This window comes from Acipenser ruthenus, chromosome 58 (assembly GCF_902713425.1).
Source record: "Acipenser ruthenus chromosome 58, fAciRut3.2 maternal haplotype, whole genome shotgun sequence".
Taxonomy (NCBI): domain Eukaryota; kingdom Metazoa; phylum Chordata; class Actinopteri; order Acipenseriformes; family Acipenseridae; genus Acipenser; species Acipenser ruthenus.
The window spans coordinates 2,056,914-2,078,396 of NC_081246.1; the positions used below are offsets into that span (position 1 = coordinate 2,056,914).

The following is a 21,483-nucleotide window of genomic DNA, read 5'->3' on the forward strand; positions in this document are numbered from 1 at the left end:
GAGAATTAATGTTTTATGCGGCTGTGTTATTTTGTATTTTTGCATTATGATTTATTATGTATTAATGTAACGGCGTTTGTTCTGTTTATTTTAAGACGTGTTCTGGCAGAGACGAGATTGGTGCTCGTCCTTTGCCAGGAATTATTAATAAACTTGTGCAGATTGTGGCCGAGGGGTAATAGAATAATTACTAGCCAGTTAAACCCCTTGGCCACGATATATAAGCCTGCAGCTCTCTGCACTTCGGGGAGGAGGAGGAACGGGAGAGCGAGAGGAGAGAAACGAAACTCAAACAAAAATAATCTAGGAACAGTGAAGCTGATTTGCCCAGCCTGACCTGGATCATTGATTTATTGTTTGTGTTTGTGATTATTTTGTTTAAACTTTTATTTTGTTCTGTGAGCAAGTCTGTTTTGTTTAAATATTTATTTTATTTTTGTATTTAAAATAAACGGCGTGCAGCATCTTTTTGAACTGCAGTACCTTGTGTGTTTTGCTTCCTGACTCTGGCCTGACGTCACCACAACGCCATCCCTGTCACAGGATCATATTAGGAAAGTTACTAAAGTATCTTTTTACCATTTGATAAATATAGGCAAAATTAGACTAATTATTTCCGTATCTGATGCGGAGAGACTAATGCATGACTTTGTTTCATCTAGAATTGATTATTGTAATGCACTTTTCTTCTGGTGTCCCAAACGTGTGGCAGAATACCGCCGGTAGAATTCTGACTAAAACCAGAAAAGTTGAACATATTACCTCTTTACACTGGCTCCCTGTGCAGTATATAATTGATTTTAAGATTTTGCTGTTAACTTACAAGGCCCTGAATGGATTAGCACCTAGTAATTTGCAGGAGTTACTGACCCCGTGTCTTCCAAACCGCACTCTGAGATCACAGGATGCAAGGCTGCTGGTTATTCTTAGGATCAACAAAAGCAACACGGGAGGTAAGGCTTTTTCTTGTAGAGCTCCTAAACCACAGCACCGATTTTCAGAAAACTTGCACAAAATAATTCTCAGTCACATGGACACGGAGCATTTGAAATGGCATTCCGATCCGTTTTGAAATGGCAGAGAAAACATACCCCTTAAAATCGAGAATAAACAAGGCTCTGCCAGCTGAGTCCCAGAGCTGGTCTATGATTGGAGAAGATGAATCCATGATACAAAGCAAAGACACAATCTCATAATCGGGGTTACGAAACCAAACAAACGAACGCTAAAGGGCGTGGAAAAAAGGGGGAATATATATGGTTTGATAAATAAAACAAGTTTCCAAATAATTTATGTGCAGAATAAAGACTAGCAGACAGAAACACACAAAGCCTTAGAATAGATGCTCACATGCCATTTTATTCACAAAACTACTAGTGTTGGACAATAATTACATTCTGTTATCAATTATCAGCTGTAAATTATCACGATAATCATGATCATCGGTATAATAAATGAAATATATACAATTTCATGTAACAAGTCTTATTATTGCTAACTTGTTTACAAAAAAGCTAAAATATCACAACCATATGTTTGTCTGGTTGCTTTTCAAACGTCAAAATATAGGATACACAATAAAACAGAAAACAGTGTTTGAAAAAATGCTTTCCAGTTCATACAAGTTCTAAATTGTGGTTAAAAATATCAGCTGTTGAACAGTTTCAGCAGAAAAAAATTAAATGAAAATGGGGATATGTTATAAATAACATATTATAAAAAAGGATAGATTTCCTCAGTCGTTCGAGGGGTGTTATCTTAGCAGCACTGTAGATCAGTCTTCCTCTGTTTTCTTGTCTTTTTTCTATCTGTCTTTCTGAAACCTGTTTCTTGGACATTGCAGAGGTGCCTGTGAGGGGCAGTCCTGTAGCATACAATCTGAATGTCTCATTATTATTACTGAGGAAAATATACATACACGGGTTCATTTTGAACACAGAAATAAAAACAGTTATTTGCCATATTGATGTATATTTATATACATCATAATATATTGGTTAAATAATACATTTACACTGGACACCCTCAGAGAAATAGGCTGGTGTGAAAGCCTCCTCCACAAGATGTACTGTTTCCTGAAACTTGCTGTGAAAGGACATTTACGCCTCACACAGACAGTTCAGTGATGCTTACTGCTTCAATGCAGAGCTGCTTTTACCCACAACTGTATCCTATTGGGTAACAGATGATAATATGATTCTCGATAATAATGTCTCAACGCAATAAAATAATCAATGCAAAAACATGATCGATAACATCACAATAATCAATTACTGTTTCAACACTATAAACTACCAGCGCTATTACAGGAACTAGTTCACTGTGAAATTCATATTTTATGAATCTCTCTACATTTCAGCTTGAGTCTTCTGCTGCTCTTCTACTCTGCTGCTTCTTTAACCTTTTGAAAAAGAAATAAATGTATCATTAAATACTGAGGAAAAACACAAACACAGATTTACTGTTGAACTAGTAATTAAAAAACAGAAACATGCTAGACCATTACACAGGACACACTGCTTGACACAGATATTCCTGTTTATATATAGTTAATCAATGTAATGAAAAACATGAGCTTACATGTTGGATGTGAACATAGCTAACATATCATGTCCTGGTTTACAGTGCCTACAAGTCCGTGCACATGCTCCCAAGGCCAGTCAGCTTTGATTAGACAGTGTAAAGTTCCCAAAATGATAAATGTCTAGTATGTGATTGAGCAGGTCTGTTTTAGTAGCCTTTAGGGGCCTCATTAACATATAAGAACATAAGAAAGTTTACAAACGAGACGAGGCCATTCAGCCCATCTTGCTCGTTTGGTTGTTAGTAGCTTATTGATCCCAGAATCTCATCAAGCAGCTTCTTGAAGGATCCCAGGGTGTCAGCTTCAACAACATTACTGGGGAGTTGGTTCCAGACCCTCACAATTCTCTGTGTAAAAAAGTGCCTCCTATTTTCTGTTCTGAATGCCCCTTTATCTAATCTCCATTTGTGACCCCTGGTCCATGTTTCTTTTTTTAGGTCGAAAAAGTCCCCTGCATACGACATGCCTTTTAAACCCGGGATAATTCTGGTTGCTCTTCTTTGCACTCTTTCTAGAGCACAATATTGTAGATGAGGTCTTACTAATGCATTGTAAATGTTTAACATTACATCCCTTGATTTAAATTCAACACTTTTCACAATATATCTGAGCATCTTGTTGGCTTTTTTTTTTATAGCTTTCCCACATTGTCTAGATGAAATCTACTTTATATAGTGTGTAACACTACACTCAAGAATATAGTTCTGAGATGTAAACTGTGTTTCAGGTACTCCTTGGAGTAATAAGTAATTGTTTAGATATCTCATATCAAAAAACATGGTGGCATAGTGAGCCTGTAGTCCAGAAACTGTGTGTGTGTGACATCCCTACCACTGAGATTTCATCTTTTAACTTACCTTTCCCATATCACGGCTTTTAGTCCTCAGCTTGTTGACCTGGGATTCAGCGATATCAGCGCGCTCCTCGGTCTCCTCAAGCTCGTGCTGCACCTTCCTGAACCTAGACAGGTGGGTGTTGGCTTGTTCCTCCTGAAAGGCAAATACAATGAACAGGAACATTTGGTTTACTTGTGATGACCAGTGCCTATCAAATACACCAGGGGTTGCATTAAAATGAAAAGTAATGTGTTGCTGTCAGATCTTGCGAATGTGTATATCCACACTGACACTTTTAATTGTGTCAGTTACTTTGCATTTGTTTTCTGTTTATAACACATTCTCAGGAGTGCACTGGAGCATTTGGAAAAATAACTTAATTAGAAGAATATGCACTAGTCAGTAGAAATGAAAACAGAGTGTATCCATTTGAATTCAGTTTCTTAAAATCAAATTAACTAGTAGGTAAAGCTGCCATTTTAAATGTTGAATATGTTTTGACATGCAAATAAATAAAGTGCTAAGAGAAGGGAATCACGCCTATCATAAAACTTTAAAGACTGTTTTGAAACTTTAAGAATGCTTTGTTAAAAAATGCTTTTAAGTTAAACATTATTAAACTAATCAACTTTAAAACAGTTGAAAAGGGTTTCAGAACTGCAAACCTGATTTAGCTAATCAAATAGGAGTTTAATCCTTTGCAGACTGTGAAGATTTCTACACTTTTCATGGTCCGCCTGCCATGACTTAGGGCTTGTATCATTGCAAATATCCACTAAAGTACAATATTATACCTTTCTAAAATGCTAAAGGTCTGAAGAGTATGATGAAGTATACTCTACGATAACTTAGTTTGAATAAAAAAATTTAAAAATATACTGAACAATTTTCCTTGTCCTCATAAATGCAATTAGTGATCTCCTACCTAAAAACTGTAATATTACGAGCGGAAGCCACAACCTTCAGGAACTAGAATCAGAATGAATTGAATAAATACCATGCATGTTTATTTATTTTCATTTAGGTGTCCAATTATTATTTTACCCCCGATTTCCTCCCAATGTGGAACGCCCAATTGCTTTCCCCCTCACTGCAGCAATTCCCCACTAGGTTCAGCAGCATCCTCCAAACCCAAGACAGAGTCAGCTTCCTTTTTCACCCAGGAACTTGAGAGTGGATGTCAACGACCTACCGACCTCTGGAGGACAAAGGCCAGCCATGCAGCTCACTGGGCGCCTGGCAAGCAGGGTTCGCTATGGCGCTATGAGGAGAAACAGTCCCTGACGGTTTTGCCACCCTAATCCATGGACGCTCCAGAGACAATGCGACGCTCCCTTCGGAGTTCCCAGCAAAGACCGTCCTACTTCGCACAGCCAGGAAGTGAAGCTGCACTGTGTGACTCACCCTGCACGCCATGCGGCTGCACTTCTTACAAGGTTAGCCATCTACCATGCATGGTTTTGATTTTACACCAAATTGTTTGATGGATCATTTTCTTTATGAGAATCAGTGTAAAGAAGTGTATTGTTAGAGGGATTGTCTTCTCCTGTTATCCCATTGACACCTTCAAATCAATAGTACAAAAGTTACTATTGAAATCAGGACTTAAAGGATGTGTTGCAGTACCATTACCTCTGTTAAGAAAGGGGAACAAGACTAAAAGGCTAAAATATGCACAAGAACACAGAAGGGATTGGACGAGGGAACAATGGGCAAAGGTGCTTTGGACTTTGATGGATGGACAATGACACCTGTGCCTTCTGCCAGTTCTGTTGTTAATTCAACACTTGTCTTCTTTCTAGTCCTTAAAGATATTATCTTCAAGTGTTGCTCATCTTTGTTAGACAGCTTTTTGGGTCTTCCAGTCCTGGGTTTGTCAATTACAGATGATGTTTATCTGTACTTGTTGATTATGCTTCGGATACCACACTTTGAAAATCGAATGAAACAAGCTATTTAACTCAATATTTTTCCTTCTTTATGCAAACCAAGATTGTTCTAATAGTAGAAAACACTAGTGGAGCCTTTGAGTAAATTGTTGATGCTCATAATACATCAGAGTAGAAAAATGCAACATGTCTAAGACTTTTGCACAGCAGTGTATCTATTTTGGGTTAGTAAGCCTTGAGCCTTCTAGGTTATTGTGACAGGGAGACCCTGTCGCTGGTTCTTGAGTGCATATAGGCCTTTTTGGAAGCTCTGAGACACGCAACAGGAGATGCGTCGCTAGGCAACTAATTGAACAGGTAGGCTCTCCCGGTGCGGAGTTGATGAGGAGGTCTTGATTGGCTGGGGGGGGCTACTGCACGGCCATAGCCATACAGATGGGCACTGAGCAAAATCTTGCTGTGTTGGAGAGAACTACTACACAAAACCCTTTCACTGCAAGACACTGCTCGTGAAGGCATTGCCTAGCCGAGGCCTTTTGAAAAAGCTGTTTGAAGAAGCCGGAGTCACTGTGAGGATGCCGGGACTCCGGGAGCTCAGAAATAGGTCAGTTTAAGGGATGTTGATCCCAAACAGTACAGAGAGGGTTTGTGTAGTGTAGTGGGTTCCTGAAGTGGGACGGTTCTTTCAGTGACGCAAGTACGCACCTTGTGTGGCAAACTTATTTTTAGCTTTGTTTTCTTTAAATTTATTTTCACTTTTAAAATTTAAAATACTCTGCGTGTGTGAAAGATACGCGGTTGTCTGTTCATGACTTTTCCTAAATACATGTACTAAATACCCTGACGGCATCTGAAAGTCAGAATCACAAAAATAAAAGTTATAAGCACTTTTACCTAGAACCGCCAAAAGTTGTTATTTTGACGGCTTATTACAATACATGCTTTTATTGTTAATATAACCTACAATACTCTATTTTTATATGTATACAAGCCAGTTTGTTACCTCTACCTCCACTGAGTTTACAGCAGTATGTATTTGAATAGAATATTGCTCTTGAAGTCTTGATATGTGTTGTCCTAATATCTATTGTAATCCTATCAATTCCTTGGAGAACTGCAGTCTGGCTGTCTACATGAGCATATATAGTCTGCAGTCTTATAACATTACTATTACAAGAATTTTTCGAGAAATCTTGATATTTTTGCATTTTGATTTGAGAGCAACTACAGATATATTTACCTTGGAATCAGAAATTTGGTAAAACTTAATTGAAAACAGCACTGCGTGCTTCAAGCTAAACATAAAACATTACATGGACACGCAGCTGTTTCTGACAAAAGCACGTGTCACTGGACACAATACACATCAAACAAACTTGTCAAATTTGGGATCAGGTTTTGGCTGGCAGCGGATCCTACCCCTACCTGTGCAAAGATGAAACTCGCCCAGCTGGTCAGAGACTGGGTGACAATGTGGTACTTAGGCTGATTTAACCATACTTAGGAAAAGGGATAAATGTTACCAATGACAATTTTTTTTTTATTTCACTGTAATTAGCAAAACAGCCTGGTTGGAACAGTAAACAAAGCGAGAAGACAGTTTCCAACATCTGCGCTAAACTTAATACTCAGTGAAAGCAATCACTGATGTCCAGTTGCTGTATTTTTAATATGTACTGGACATGGCAGCCATAAATTCCTTCATTTTGTACAAGGAATGCACCGGGGAAAATATCAGTAGGAGAGATTTCATCTTGATGCTAGTCATGGAGCTTTGGCAGAAATATTTCAATCAGAAAACTGCAAAGCGGCAGGGAAGTGCAGTTCAACCTGGATACAGTGCGCACCAAGTGACACACGCAACAGAATACAAAGCCAGGTAACTAAATGCAATAAAAATACAACTTCTGATATCTATGCCCAAGGTGAAAGAGCAGTATGTGGTAAATGCACACAAGAAGTTGATAAGCGTTACATCTGTGTGGATTGTGCTAATATGGGGGCTACTTTGAAGTATGTTTTTATGTTACTTTTATGTTATTTTTTCATTTAATATGGTGTTTCTGCTATGCAAATATTACATATGATGTTCATGAATACATCTTTTGAGTTGTATCTGATAGTTTATCTTTCATTTTCATATCGAAGTGGTTTAAAATGTACCCGTCAACATGACTGCTGCGGCGGTTCTAGGTAGTAGAATAAACAATGAGGTTCTAGTGTTAAATGTGACACTAGGGCTACCACTGCTGGTACCCTAGTGGCAGCACCTGTGTTGTAATTAAATCTGCACACCTGTGCGGCATGTCAACACCCAATGCTCTGTATCTGTCTCAGTATTATTCGCTGACAACCCACGTATGTAACATTGCCCTGTTACAGTTGTGTAGAGATATTTAGTATGCTTTCAGTAATTTGTGCACTTCGAAGCTATGGAATTCGAAAATCAAAACCATAGCTACTGAAATGCTGCACCTCATAAACAAAGTCTCTTTTGGCATGGGGTGTATGAAATGCATTTTGATTGGAGAGTTACCCCTGAAGTTTCTTCCATAGACAGTTCACTAGAGTAAATACCTTGTTAATTTATTTTTGGTTTATGGACATTTCGGGCGATTTATTAATTCAGGTAAGCTTTGTAGTTTAGATCAGCGATTCTCCAGCCAGAAAAAAAGAAAAACATTCCATAACAAAACATCACACAGCTTTATAGAGCTAACGCATTGCATTTTGGTGGATTGTCTGAAGTCTGACAAAGTAATTTATGCTAAGTAGGGTTAAGTAGTAATTCAAGAAAACAACAATGTCCTAAATAAGGGGAATAACAAAACCAAAAAATTGTCACTTACAGCTTCCTCAGCCTGCCTCTTGTAAGCCTTCACTTTCAGTTGCAGCTTATCAACCAGATCCTGGAGTCTGGCCACATTCTTCTTGTCTTCTTCAGCCTGTAGACAATAAAATAAAGATGTATTTATTTATTTATTTATTTATTAATTTATGTATGTATGTGTTTATTTATTTTCATTTGATTATTATTATTATTATTATTATTATTATTATTATTATTATTACTATTATTATTATTATTATTATTATCAGGAATAATGTACCCCCAACTGTGCATTATAGTATATTATATATTATATATTATAGTAGGGCTTCTGATTTTTGGTTTTAACCGATAAAAGATGATCAAACATCCCGTATACAGTTGCATTGATAATTTCTGTAACAATGTCCTAACATATGTCACATAGTCAGCAGTCATTACTACAGTTGTTTTGGTTTTAATCACAAAGGGCAGTGACTTTTCAAAACTTGTAAATGATATCTACTGTATTGGGCTGTTTCAGAGAAATTTTGAATCCTCAGCAACCCACTGAACTGCCCAGTGGTGGTGACTACCTATGTTGCCTGAAGTGAACACACCTACTGTACCAGTTAAGCAGCGTGTGCTGGAAAGCCTGGTCAGAACATGAGTGAAGTAAGAGCGCTGTGTTGGTCTTACCTGACAATGTCTTTTTCGGCTTTATCAGCTCTTACTGTCACTTAAAAAGTAGTTTTTTTGTTTGTAATTTCCATTGTTTTTTTTTTTACTCGAATGCAGAGTTAAAATATCTGTATACATATGCAATGGTATTTTCCATTGTAGGTTTCTCTGTGTAAGTTTTAGGTTTGCAAACCATCTTGTATTTGCAGCATCCTCTATTGTTAAAGCAAATATTTCCAAATATGATCACATTTTAAATATATTATACACTTATATAAGTGGAGTAGTGGTTAGGGCTCTGGACTCTTGACCAGAGAGTCGTGGGTTCAATCCCAGGTGGGGGACACTGCTGTTGTACCCTTGAGCAAGGTACTTTACCCAGATTGCTCCAGTAAAAACCCAACTGTATAAATGGGTAATTGTATGTAAAAATAATGTGATATCTTGTAAGTCGCCGTGAATAAGGGCATCTGCTAATAAATAAATAATAATAATAAATAGACTTCTCACTAATTGACAGTGTATTTGAATTTTCTGTTTACTTATGTGCAGTCTGTGCAATGATGTGGAATAATAATAATAAAACACAAAGTTGAAGAGAACAATACTTTACAGATGCATCAAATAACTGCTGTAAAACTTGATTTGCAATGTTAGTATAAAAATATATAATTGATTGGATTATTCCATTGGTCATGTTAAGCTTTGTATGTAAGATGAACTAAACCACACATACCAGGAAATAAAGTTAACATGCCAAACAGTACACAGTGTAAATAATGGTAGAAGTGGAATAGAAGACAAGCTTGCCATAAACGTTTTCTTTTCACATTTAATAATGCGCTTATTTTACAGCCACGTGTACTCAACAGGTTTTTTTTATTTTGCATACTGCTGTATAATTGAAATAAGTTGCATTCACATTTGCCTCCGTGCTGTCAATTTCAGTTTCAGCAGTTGTACTACTATGTGGCACTACATTATTTGCATCGCCAGCATTTTATTACCTAATGTTTGATTAAACTTTTTAAAAAAAATTTCTCATGATCGCTGTTTAACTGTAAACAGCAGCTAATGCGTTTGTGACCCGCGGTCTATAGCATGCTCCTATTATTATGCCCTTTGAATTGTTGTCCATTAGTCTTGTAACCTGAGTAGCAGGCATAGCTGTGGTCTATGTGCGACAGAAAGGCCTGCTGAATAAAAGCCCATTTGAAAAGAAAGCATCTGTCATTTTGTGCTCTACTTACACAGTGCTCTACTTATTGTACAGGGCAATCTTACTATACACTTGTGCCACCACCGTGTGTAATAAGACTGTAAAACACTGACATTTCTAGGAAACCTATCGTTCACCATTAATAATAATAATAATAATAATAATAATAATAATAATAATAATAATAATAAATGTCTAAACCTGATAATGTAATGCTGAGACTTCATTAAAACTTTCAGAAGCTGGTGTATTACCTGGTAGGAGAGCTCCTTGGCCCTTCTTTCATATTTCCGGACTCCTTTAACTGACTCAGCACTACGTCTTTGCTCGGCTTCAAGCTCATTTTCCAGCTCGCGCACCTGGAAATTATTGCAAATATTAAACCCAGTTCAGTTTCTTGTACAAGGGAATTATTAGTCTGTATGTTCAGCTCACCCTGGTCTCCAGTTTCTGGAGCTGTTTCTTTCCACCCTTCATGGCCAGCTGCTCAGCCTCATCCAGACGGTGGGTCAGGTCCTTCACTGTCTGCTCCATGTTCTTCTTCATTCTCTCCAGGTGAGAGCTGGTGTCCTGTTCCTTCTTGAGCTCCTCTGCCATCATGGCAGCCTGATATTTGAATAAAATATATGAATGGAATGAAGTGATTTAGAACTGTAGCAGCAGTAGTGGGGGATTGTAAGGGATTCAGCCACTGGAGCTAAACGCAATCGCTTGATGGTGGAGCTCTGACCCTAAACACTATATTAGTTAGTAAAAGTGGCCACAGCCAGAATCAGAAATGTATACCTTACACTGGTGTGTTGAATAGATGGTCATAATCAGTGAGGTAGACAAAGAATTAAGTAAATTCTGGCTAAGCTAGAAGTCAAGCAGGCAGACAGGCATACGGACAGACACTGCGACTCACATCAGTAATAGATTTCTTGGCTTTTTCTTCTGCATTTCTTGCTTCTTGGATGGCATCCTCTACCTCACCTTGCAGCTGGGAAATGTCATTCTCAAGCTTCTTCTTGGTGTTGATGAGACTGGTATTCTGTCAAGGTATAGGTTGTAAGTTGAAGAAAACTGATAAATATAAAAAGAACAAGAATTTAGAAACTAGGTGGGAAACAAAATCTTCCAACCTGGGAGTGCAGCAGCTGCACACGCTCACTGGCATCAAGGAGCTCCTGTTCAGCCACTTTGCGGCCTCTCTCTGTCTGTTCCAGGACAGCCCTCATCTCTTCAATTTCAGCCTGCATCAGGGTGTTCCTGCGTTCCACCATGGCGAGCTGTTCCTTCATGTCTTCCTGTCCTCGGAGAGCATCATCAAGGTGCAGTTGGGCATCCTGGACAAAACACAGAAATCAGTAAAATCATTAGGGACATTTTTTAGACAATGGAAGTGTACTTTAATAGCTGCAATGACAGAAACAGTCTGCACCTTGAGTTGACCTTGGACGTTCCTCAGTTGTTTCTGAGCTTCAGCTGCTTGGCGGTTGGCGTGACTCAGCTGAATTTCCATTTCATTCAGGTCTCCCTCCATCTTCTTTTTCACTCTTAGAGCTTCATTGCGGCTCCTGACTTCAGAGTCAAGAGTGCTCTGCATAGAGTCGATCACTCTCTGACTGTTTCTCTTCAGCTGTTCAAGCTCCTCGTCTTTCTCAGCGATCTTTCTGTCAACCTCAGACTTCACCTGGTTCAGCTCAAGCTGGACGCGAAGAATCTTTGACTCCTCATGCTCCAACGAGGCCTATAAAAAACATGTATTATAAAAGTTGTTAAAAACATACATTGATTCAACTAGTGCTATGCCTGAATTTGCTGTGCCTGTTTTGCACTATCGTACCTAAAAACATGACAGCATGCTGAAGTCATCACCAATTATACAAGGTAAACAACATTTAATTTAAAATAATTGTACTTACACGATACTGCTCCTATAGTAATTGATTGCATGGATATCTTTTTAAAATGTTTCTGTCAGTTATTTGAAATATATTTGCTGAGAACAGTAGCACATGCTAACGGATAACGTGATAATAGTGAGCATATATATATATTGAAAATGACAATAATAATAATAATAATAATAATAATAATAATAATAATAATAATAATAATAATAATAATAATAATAATAAACCTTTATTCATATACAATACAATTCAAAGCGCTTTACATACAGAAAAAAATATATACAAAAATAAACAGTAAGAAAAGAGTACAGTTATTAAATAGCCCCAACAAGCTAGTATTTTACACAGCTCTGTAAAATGCATATTGTTGTAGCTGCTAGCTGATCATGCAAGGTATACTGGTAGTGTTTTATTATGGGATACTTGCTTTGTGAGCAGTCTAATATGACCATTCTAATTTAATACTGTTTACTCAGGAAACAACCTATTTGTGTCTGTGCTTTAACGTGTAGTCTTCATGCAGACCTGTGGACCTGTTTATAAAACATGTAGCAAATTGTCCTCCATAAGGAACTAATAGGGGTCAGAGACACATAAGAACATAAGAAAGTTTACAAACGAGAGGAGGCCATTTGACCCATCTTGCTCGTTTGGTTGTTAGTAGCTTATTGATCCCAGAATCTCATCAAGCAGCTTCTTGAAGGATCCCAGGGTGTCAGCTTCAACAACATTACTGGGGAGTTGGTTCCAGACACTCACAATTCTCTGTGTAAAAAAGTGCCTCCTATTTTCTGTTCAGAATGCCCCTTTATCTAATCTCCATTTGTGACTGATTTGTCATGTAAACATGACCTTTCTGTAGCCCTAACTCAAGAGCTAGAGCTGTGGAAACTGGGATATGTATTTCTTCTTCGAGTTTAATCAGAGATTACATCTTGCCTAGGACTACAACCCCACAATGCAATGCAGGTATGACACATTTCTGAGGAAAAGGTGAAATCAAAATGATTTCATATCAAACGAATAAACAAAGGTAAAACAAATAATAACATGGAAAATATGAATAGGTTTGATCATGACAGGTTCTATATTAAATCACACTGACTGTTACTGATTTATACCCAATAATTGTAAATGATTGGCAACCGAGAGACTGCATTGTACTGCACCATGTGATCTATTATTTTATATCTGGGATGACAGCCATTGTTGTTTTGGTTACCAGGTGATCATAAAATACTGGTACAGTTTTGAGTTGGGAGCACTCAAATTGCCATTTTTGGTTACCAGGTGATCATGAAATACCTTTTTGAAGCACTTGAAAATTGCCATTTTTGATAGACAAATCAAAATTGTAGACCTCATGTGGACATGCAGACCCGAATCCCTGCTTATAAAACAGATTGTCTGCCATATGTTTGGAAAGTACAGTAACTCATAGGTGTCAGAGACACCTTTCTAAATGGCTCTTTTAATGAACACTATTTCAGTTCTTTGACTGAAGTCATACAGCCCATTCCTACATTTGTGTATGTTAAACTCAACACTATTGATCTTGTTCTTTTGCCTTATAAATTATAGAGAGAATGAAAATGAGAGAGATATGCATAAAATGGAGATGAGAAGGTGTGTGTTTCTAAAGAATTACCTCTGCTTCCTCCAAGGCGGTTTGGATTTCTGACTTTTCAGTTTCAATCTGCTTCTTTGACTTCTCCAGCTCATGAATAACCTTCCCACCCTCACCAATCTGTTCAGTCAGATCAGAGATCTCCTCTACAAGATAAAGAAGATGAAGAATGTTGTTAATATCAGAATCCAAGATTTAACTGGGTGGTTTTAATATATAATATCAGATTGATTGCAGGTTCTGAGCACATCAGAGCACTGTAAAACATGTGTCGACTATAACGCTGCTGGCTCCTACAGCCGGGAATGACACATTACAGTTTTTAGTGCAAGATACTGAGTAACAAATTGGTTAAAAATGGTAAATGGTATTCAGATGTCAAAACATGTTATTTGCACTGTTTGATATCAAACTCAGGACTCGTGTGGTTTATAGAGAATTACATGACGTAAAAGCCTATGCAGGTGTTGCTGATATGAAATGTCACGCTATAAACCAAATTCAGTTAACAGTGTTTATAGTTAGGAGCGTATTCAGCATTTCATCAAGCACAAACAAATCCTATGGAATTCAAAGGGAGATTTATTTAATTGACTTGAGGGTTATTGTGTAGAGGGTCATTGTGTTGACATGATAAGAAGTTGTACTATTCTCAAGCTGCTGTTAGGAAACTGCCCTGAAGTTTAAGAAAATAGTGTAGTCTAAAGGTTAGTTTCTTACATCTTCTGTAATTGACAAATATCACAGATTTTACTTAAAACAGCAGCAGTTAATATTGTTGTCTCTACATGTTGTCTCATCATCCAATATCCTCACACAATTAGTACCATACAAGATTCCAGGCTTCTCGAAAGTGTGAAGTTCACCAAACCTCATCGCATCACCAACAAATCTAAAAAAGAATGGCTTTGCATTCAAAATGATCATTTTTATAACATTATATAACAAATATTCTTATACAGTTAAATACTTAATTGAACAACAGTAACTGTGAAATTCCAGAAGATATACATATTTTTGATCGTTGATGCAGTTGGTGTCTTTTTTGTGAAAGAAATTTCAAATAAATCATGCAGCTCTATGCAATGTGTTTAATCATTTACTGGAAACAAACTAAACAGGCTGCCAGGTTCCTATATGTGACCAATAGCGCGTCAGTAAAGCAAACCTTTGCTGTATCGTTTTGTAAGTGCTAAAAAATATTTACATTATTCCTTCAGAAATGGGGATTTTCACAGGGAAGTACGTATTACACAGCATTCGATAAATCCCCCTGGAATCCTATACTGTGCGATGACCACGATAAAATACAGCCTCACACATAATGCCCCCTCCTCATCTACCTATCCAGGGACCAGTCTGCGAGGCAGTTTGTGCCAAGGCCATTTGTTTCTTCTTTTTCATTGAGGGGTGTCCCTGGTTTTACTTGCTGGGGCAGGTAGATGTAATGCAAGATATGTTTTAGTAAGTAACGTCAAGGTAAATACCCTGCGGCATGCAACGCAAGGGGGCTTACGCTGTAAATTCTTGTTCTCCCGTTTAAGGGTTTCAAGTTGGTCCAAAGCTTCTTCATAGGAGTTCTTCATCTTGAAAAGCTCAGTGCTGAGAGAGCGAGCCTCTTTCTGTGCAGCCTCCAGCTCTGCCTGACCTTCTTCAAATTTCTGCTTCCAGTCCGCTAGAACCTGAATGAATGTGTGTCATAAATATACATCAGTAGATTTCTATTAATATTCCTAGTAGCTGATTGATCTCAGAACTTTCTCAAGTTTGGTCTTAAAGGATCCATGTAATTCTGCCTCAACAACATGACTAGGTAGTCCATGCCATCCCCTCACCACTCTCTGTCTGAAGAAATGTCTCCTTCTCTTTTATGTAGGAATTTCATAATTATATATATATTAGAGAACAATTTAAGAAAATTGAGAAGATGTTTGGAGAGTTTGAGCCAGGAATGCAATAGGGGCCTTTTTATGAAGCAAAGCAATGTGTTTGTGGTGCTTTGGTTGTATTGCCTATACATAAGAACATAAGAACATAAGAAAGTTTACAAACGAGAGGAGGCCATTCAGCCCATCTTGCTCGTTTGGTTGTTACTAGCTTATTGATCACAGAATCTCGTCAAGCAGCTTCTTGAAGGATCCCAAGGTCTCAGCTTCAACAACATTACTGGGAAGTTGGTTCCAGACCCTCACAATTCTCTGTGTAAAAAAGTGCCTCCTATTTTCTGTTCTGAATGCCCCTTTATCTAATCTCCATTTGTGACCCCTGGTCCTTGTTTCTTTTTTCAGGTCAAAGAAGTCTCCTGGGTTGACATTGTCTATAGCTTTTAGGATTTTGAATGTTTGAATCAGATCGCAGCGTAGTCTTCTTTGTTAAAGACTGAATAGATTCAATTCTTTTAGCCTGTCTGCATACGACATGCCTTTTAAACCTGGGATAATTCTGGTTGCTCTTCTTTGCACTCTTTCTAGAACAGCAATGTCCTTTTTGTAACGAGGTGACCAGAACTGAACACAATATTCTAGGTGAGGTCTTACTAATGCATTGTAGAGTTTTAACATTACTTCCCTTGATTTAAATTCAACACTTCTCACAATATATCCGAGCATCTTGTTGGCCTTTTTTATAGCTTACCCACATTGTCTAGATGAAGACATTTCGGAGTCAACATAAACGCCTAGGTCTTTTTCATAGTTCCCTTCTTCAATTTCACTATCTCCCATATGATATTTATAATGCACATTTTTATTGCCAGCATGCAATACTTTACACTTTTCTCTATTAAATGTCATTTGCCATGTGTCTGCCCAATTCTGAATGCTGTCTAGATCATTTTGAATGACCTTTGCTGCTTCAACAGTGTTTGCCACTCCTCCTATCTTTGTGTCATCTGCAAATTTAACAAGTTTGCTTACTATACTAGAATCTATATCATTAATGTAGATTAGGAATAGCAGAGGACCTAATACTGATCCCTGTGGTACACCACTGGTTACCTCACTCCATTTCGAGGTTTCTACTCTAATCAGTACTTTCTGTTTTCTACCTGTTAACCACTCCCTAATCCATGTGCATGCATTTCCTTGAATCCCTACTGCGTTCAGTTTGAGAATTAATCTTTTATGCAGGACTTTGTCAAAAGCTTTCTGGAAATCTAAATAGACCATGTCGTATGCTTTGCAGTTATCCATTGTCGATGTTGCATCCTCAAAAAAGTCAAGTAGGTTAGTGAGACACAATCTCCCTTTCCTAAAACCATGCTGGCTGTCTCCCAGGATATTGTTACCATATAAGTAATTTTCCATTTTGGATCTTATTATAGTTTCCATAAGTTTACATATAATAGAAGTCAGGCTTATTGGTCTGTAGTTACCTGGCTCTGTTTTGTCTCCCTTTTTGTGGATCGGTATTACTTTGCTATTTTCCAGTCTGTCGGTACAACCCCTGTGTCAAGAGACTGTTGCATGATCTTGGTTAGCGGTTTGTAAATAACTTCTTTCATTTCTTTGAGTACTACTGGGAGGATCTCATCTGGCCCAGGGGATTTGTTTATTTTAAGAGCTCTTAGTCCCTTTAACACTTCTGCCTCTGTTATGCTAAAGTTATTTAAAATTGGATAGGAACAGGTTGACATGTCGGGCATGTTGTCCATGTCCTCCTTTGTAAAAACCTGTGAAGAGTAATAATTTAATATATTTGCTATTTTTTTTTCTTCATCTATGATTTTGCCATTTGTGTCTCTTAGACATTTAACCTCCTCTTTGAATGTTCTCTTGCTGTTATAATATTGGAAAAACATTTTGGAATTGTTTTTAGCCCCCTTAGCAATATTAATTTCTCTGTCTCTCTTGGCCTTCCTAACTTCCTTTTTGACTTGTGTTTGCAGTTCCAAGTACTCTTTCTGTGTACTTTGTTTTTGGTCCCTTTTAAATGCTCTGTAAAGTGCCTTTTTTCGTTGAATATTTTTCAATTGATCTATTAAACCATTTTGGCCATTTTGTTTTAGATTTAGATTTGTCTACTTTTGGGATGTAATTGTTTTGCGCCTCTAGTACTACATTTTTAAAAAACAGCCATTCTTTTTCTGTGGATGTTTTCTCTATTTTACTCCAATCTACTTCTGTTAGTCTCTGTTTCATACCTTCGTAGTTTGCTTTTCTAAAATTGTAAACCTTAGCTTTAGTCATTACTTTTGGGGTTTTAAAAAATATTTCAAATGAGACCATGTTGTGGTCTGAGTTTGCCAATGGCTCTCTGGTTGCGGTTCTCCAGGTACACAGCTTGTTTTTTTTATTTTAGTTTGTCATTATTCTTAACAACCTAAAACAATCAAGAAGTTCATGCTCCTTCTAAAACAGCATGTTAGCCAGTGAAACAAACAGGTACACAATTATACTAAATGGAAAACTATTCAATCACACCTGCAGAGTGAAGTGATTAGTGTGAGAGTCTTTTTTAATACATGTACAAGGGGATCATTTCTGGAATTAAGAGAGAACCCATTGTCTGTTTTACTGGGCATTAATGATCATTCGTGCCTGTAAAACACATTAATCTACTCATCAACGTATGTTTGAGACCAATCTGTCTTTGTAATAAACATCTTTTGGGTACCTTGTCGAAGTTTCTCTGCTTCTTGTCGAGAGCAGAGGCTTGTGCATTTGCTCTTTCTACATCAACCATGAGATCTTCAACTTCACCCTGGAGTCTCAGTTTTGTTTTTTCCAGAGAGGCACACTTTGAGTTCACAGCCTCAATGTGTTCCTCAGCATCTTGAAGGCGTTGTGCTAGCTTTTTCCTGGGAAAAGTGTTCAAGTACAGAAAACGGTTAAAGAATGATAGAATTTAAATGAATATAAAGTTGTAAGTTAACTATGATTATTTACTTTGCTTCTTCAAGCTCCTCCGTGCGCTGGATAGCATCAGTTTCGTATTTTGATCTCCACTGAGCCACCTCACTGTTAGCCTTTGACATTGCACGCTGCAGCTCAGCCTTGGCTTCCTGCTCCTCCTCATATTGCTCACGAAGCAGGTCACAGTCATGGCGGGCAGATTGCACACCATGAGCCAGGGCAGTCTTGGCCTTTAAAGAATTATGGGAATGTTACACATTACATTTAAAAGACAAAAACACTGTATATAAAAAGGAGACATGTATTACTTTTGTTTCTTCCTCAATGTGCCTCTTGAGCTCCTCAATTTGCTGAGTGAAAGCCTGTTTTCCTCTTGTGAGCTGAGAAATTAAAGATTCTTTCTCATCCAGTTGGCGAGAGAATTCACCTGAAGTAAAAATATTCATAGCTATTTAAAAGCAGTCCTTCCTTTACAACATGTAGAATAACATCATGCAGTAACTGCAGTAAAAGCATACCATTCTCTGTCAGGAGACGGGCTCTTTGAGCACTGATGTCATTGATCTGACGGATATTCTCATCGTTCTTCGTCTTAATTTCACTATATTGGTCCTCCAGAGAACGACACATCTTTTCCAGGTTTGCCTTTATTAAAAGTTGAAAAAGATTAGTGTACAATAACTCAATTTTTTATTGTATATTAGAGCACAAACTTGTGCTGTTTACCTTGGATTTGGCTACAGATTCCATGTTGCTGGAGAGGTCATCAAGCTCCATTTTATATTCACTTTTCTCTTTCTCAAGCTTCTGTTTCACACGCTGGAGGTTGTCAATCTGTTCTCCCAGTTCCGCCACGCTGTCGGCTTGCTTTTTGCGAAGAGCAGCTGCAGTAGCTTCATGCTGCAGAGTGGACTCCTCCAGGTCACGTCTGAGCTTCTGAAACTCAGCTTCACGTTTCTTGTTCATTTCAATCTGAGCTGCAGTTGCACCGCCAGCTTCCTCAAGCCTTTCACTGATCTCTTCAAGTTCCCTGGAAAGATCAGCTCTCTGCTTTTCAATCTTTGCCCGAGACGCTCGTTCGGCCTCGATTTCTTCTTCAAGTTCTTCAATGCGTGCCTAGAACATGGAATATTGAGCAGATGGATTAAACATTTCTAATAATTTCTCATCTGTTAATTAAAAGATTTTGATCTTCACACAATACCTGAAGCTCCTTAATCTTCTTTTGAAGTTGAGCACCCAAAGCTTGTTCATCTTCAATTTTGCTCAGCAGTTGACTTGTTTCAAAGTCCTTCCTTTAAAGTAATATATATATATATATATATATAAGAACAAAAGAACATAAGAACATAATAAAGTTTACAGACGAGAGGAAGCCATTCGGCTCATCTTGCTCGTTTGTGTTAGTAGCGCATTGATCCCAGAATCTCATCAAGCAGCTTCTTGAAGGATCCCAGGGTGTCAGCTTCAACAACATTACTGGGGAGTTGGTTCCAGACCCTCACAATTATCTGTGTAAAAAAGTGCCTCCTTTTTTCTGTTCTGAATGCTCCTTTATCAATTTACATTTGTGACCCCTGTTCCTTGTTTCTTTTTCAGGTTGAAAAAGTCCCCTGGGTCAACATTGTCAATACTTTTTAGAATTTGGAATGCTTGAACCAGATCACCACGTAGTCTTCTTTGTTCAAGACTGAATTGATTCAATTATTTCAGACTGTCTGCATGTGACAAGCAATATCCTTTTTGTAACAAGGTGACCAGAACATTACTTTCCTTGATTTAAATTCAACACTTTTCACTATATATAATTGTTTTTTATTGATATTTTTTTACATGGTTGTTCTTTTGTTGAAATGTCCAAAGTTCCTTTAGGATATACATTTTACAGAATACAATCTTACTTCTTTATCTTCTCATCTGATTGTTGCTTGTCGTTTTCCAGATCCATTATGGATTCCTGGGCTAGTTTCAGATCTCCCTCAAGCTTTCTTTTGGCTCTCTCAAGGTCCATACGGAGTTTCTTTTCTTGCTCCAATGAACCTTCAAGCTAAATAAAAGGAACAGCAAATTATATTATATTAATATATTTGATTAAGTGAAACCCCTTGAGAGTCTGCATCATCGGCTTCACTCACATCATCCACTTGTTGTTCCAGCTTAGACTTTGCTTTGGTCAGAGTGTTGACTTTGTCCTCCTCTGCTTGCAGGTCATCAAGGGTCTGTTGGTGTGCCTCTTGGAGGGCTTTTTTCTCCTTGGTTAATTTTGCAAGACTTTCATCCTGAGCAGCCATTTCTTCAGTAAGGTTTTTAACCTATATGAAAGGTTTAGAAACCAAACAAATGGATGTATTTGCTGTCCAGTTTTTTCAATAAATAATTACATGTCATGTGTTAAAATCCTAACCTTATTTTCTGTGGCATGCTTCTCCTTCTCAACTTTGGCCAATGTAAGCTCTAGGTCATCAATGTCTTTCTTGAGCTCACTGCACTCATCTTCCAGTTTTCTTTTCTTGGCAGTCAGCTCAGAATTCATTTCCTCCTCATCTTCCAATCTCTCAGTAATCTCTTTAACTTTAGCCTCAAGCTGGATTTTGCTTTTGATAAGCCCTTCACATCTTTCTTCAGCATCAGAGCGACTGTCACTTTCCTATTAAGACATTATAAAAATATTGTTATCAACAAATGTAGATTTGAATGCATAACCTATTTTGTGCAGCACATGTGCATGATACTGACAATACCTGAAAGGATAAGTACCAGGGAATGTATTTGTGGTGCTCTTGTCCCCAGCAATCTTGTGAGATACCATAGTTAAAATGGGACCATTCCCGACTTCCAAAAATGAATCTCCAGTTCTGTGCTTTAAATTACGAACCACTACATGGCACTAATAATGGGATCATGTTGATGCAAACACTGCCACCCATATAATAGTAGGCAACTGTAACATAAGACACTTTATTAAATCCACAGAGAGCATCTTTGATAGAGATCGAGATTCACTGTCTTAACAGTTGCATTTTGTTTTCTAATTTATGTTTTCTCACCCCTTCACTGGCTTCGTTCCTGTCAATAACCAATGGCTGC

General features: G+C 37.8%; 1 protein-coding gene across 1 annotated transcript in view; it reads right to left on the bottom strand.

The window, feature by feature from the left end:
• Positions 1 to 1,345: 1,345 nt before the first annotated feature.
• Positions 1,346 to 21,483, bottom strand: part of LOC117407655 (myosin heavy chain, fast skeletal muscle-like) — a 35,068-nt gene continuing 14,930 nt past the window's right edge. Inside the window, exons 22-40 of the mRNA XM_059017874.1 lie at positions 20,801 to 21,043; positions 20,532 to 20,708; positions 20,298 to 20,443; positions 19,601 to 19,691; positions 19,123 to 19,512; positions 18,915 to 19,041; positions 18,705 to 18,823; positions 18,430 to 18,626; positions 18,158 to 18,341; positions 15,060 to 15,225; positions 13,565 to 13,689; positions 11,442 to 11,750; positions 11,143 to 11,346; positions 10,926 to 11,051; positions 10,454 to 10,624; positions 10,273 to 10,377; positions 8,159 to 8,254; positions 3,442 to 3,573; positions 1,346 to 2,401 (exon numbers count right to left, since the gene is read on the bottom strand). Coding sequence (XP_058873857.1) covers positions 2,381 to 2,401; positions 3,442 to 3,573; positions 8,159 to 8,254; positions 10,273 to 10,377; positions 10,454 to 10,624; positions 10,926 to 11,051; positions 11,143 to 11,346; positions 11,442 to 11,750; positions 13,565 to 13,689; positions 15,060 to 15,225; positions 18,158 to 18,341; positions 18,430 to 18,626; positions 18,705 to 18,823; positions 18,915 to 19,041; positions 19,123 to 19,512; positions 19,601 to 19,691; positions 20,298 to 20,443; positions 20,532 to 20,708; positions 20,801 to 21,043 — 3,129 coding nt within the window. The 3' untranslated portion in view covers positions 1,346 to 2,380. The remainder of the gene's footprint in view (positions 2,402 to 3,441; positions 3,574 to 8,158; positions 8,255 to 10,272; positions 10,378 to 10,453; positions 10,625 to 10,925; positions 11,052 to 11,142; positions 11,347 to 11,441; positions 11,751 to 13,564; positions 13,690 to 15,059; positions 15,226 to 18,157; positions 18,342 to 18,429; positions 18,627 to 18,704; positions 18,824 to 18,914; positions 19,042 to 19,122; positions 19,513 to 19,600; positions 19,692 to 20,297; positions 20,444 to 20,531; positions 20,709 to 20,800; positions 21,044 to 21,483) is intronic.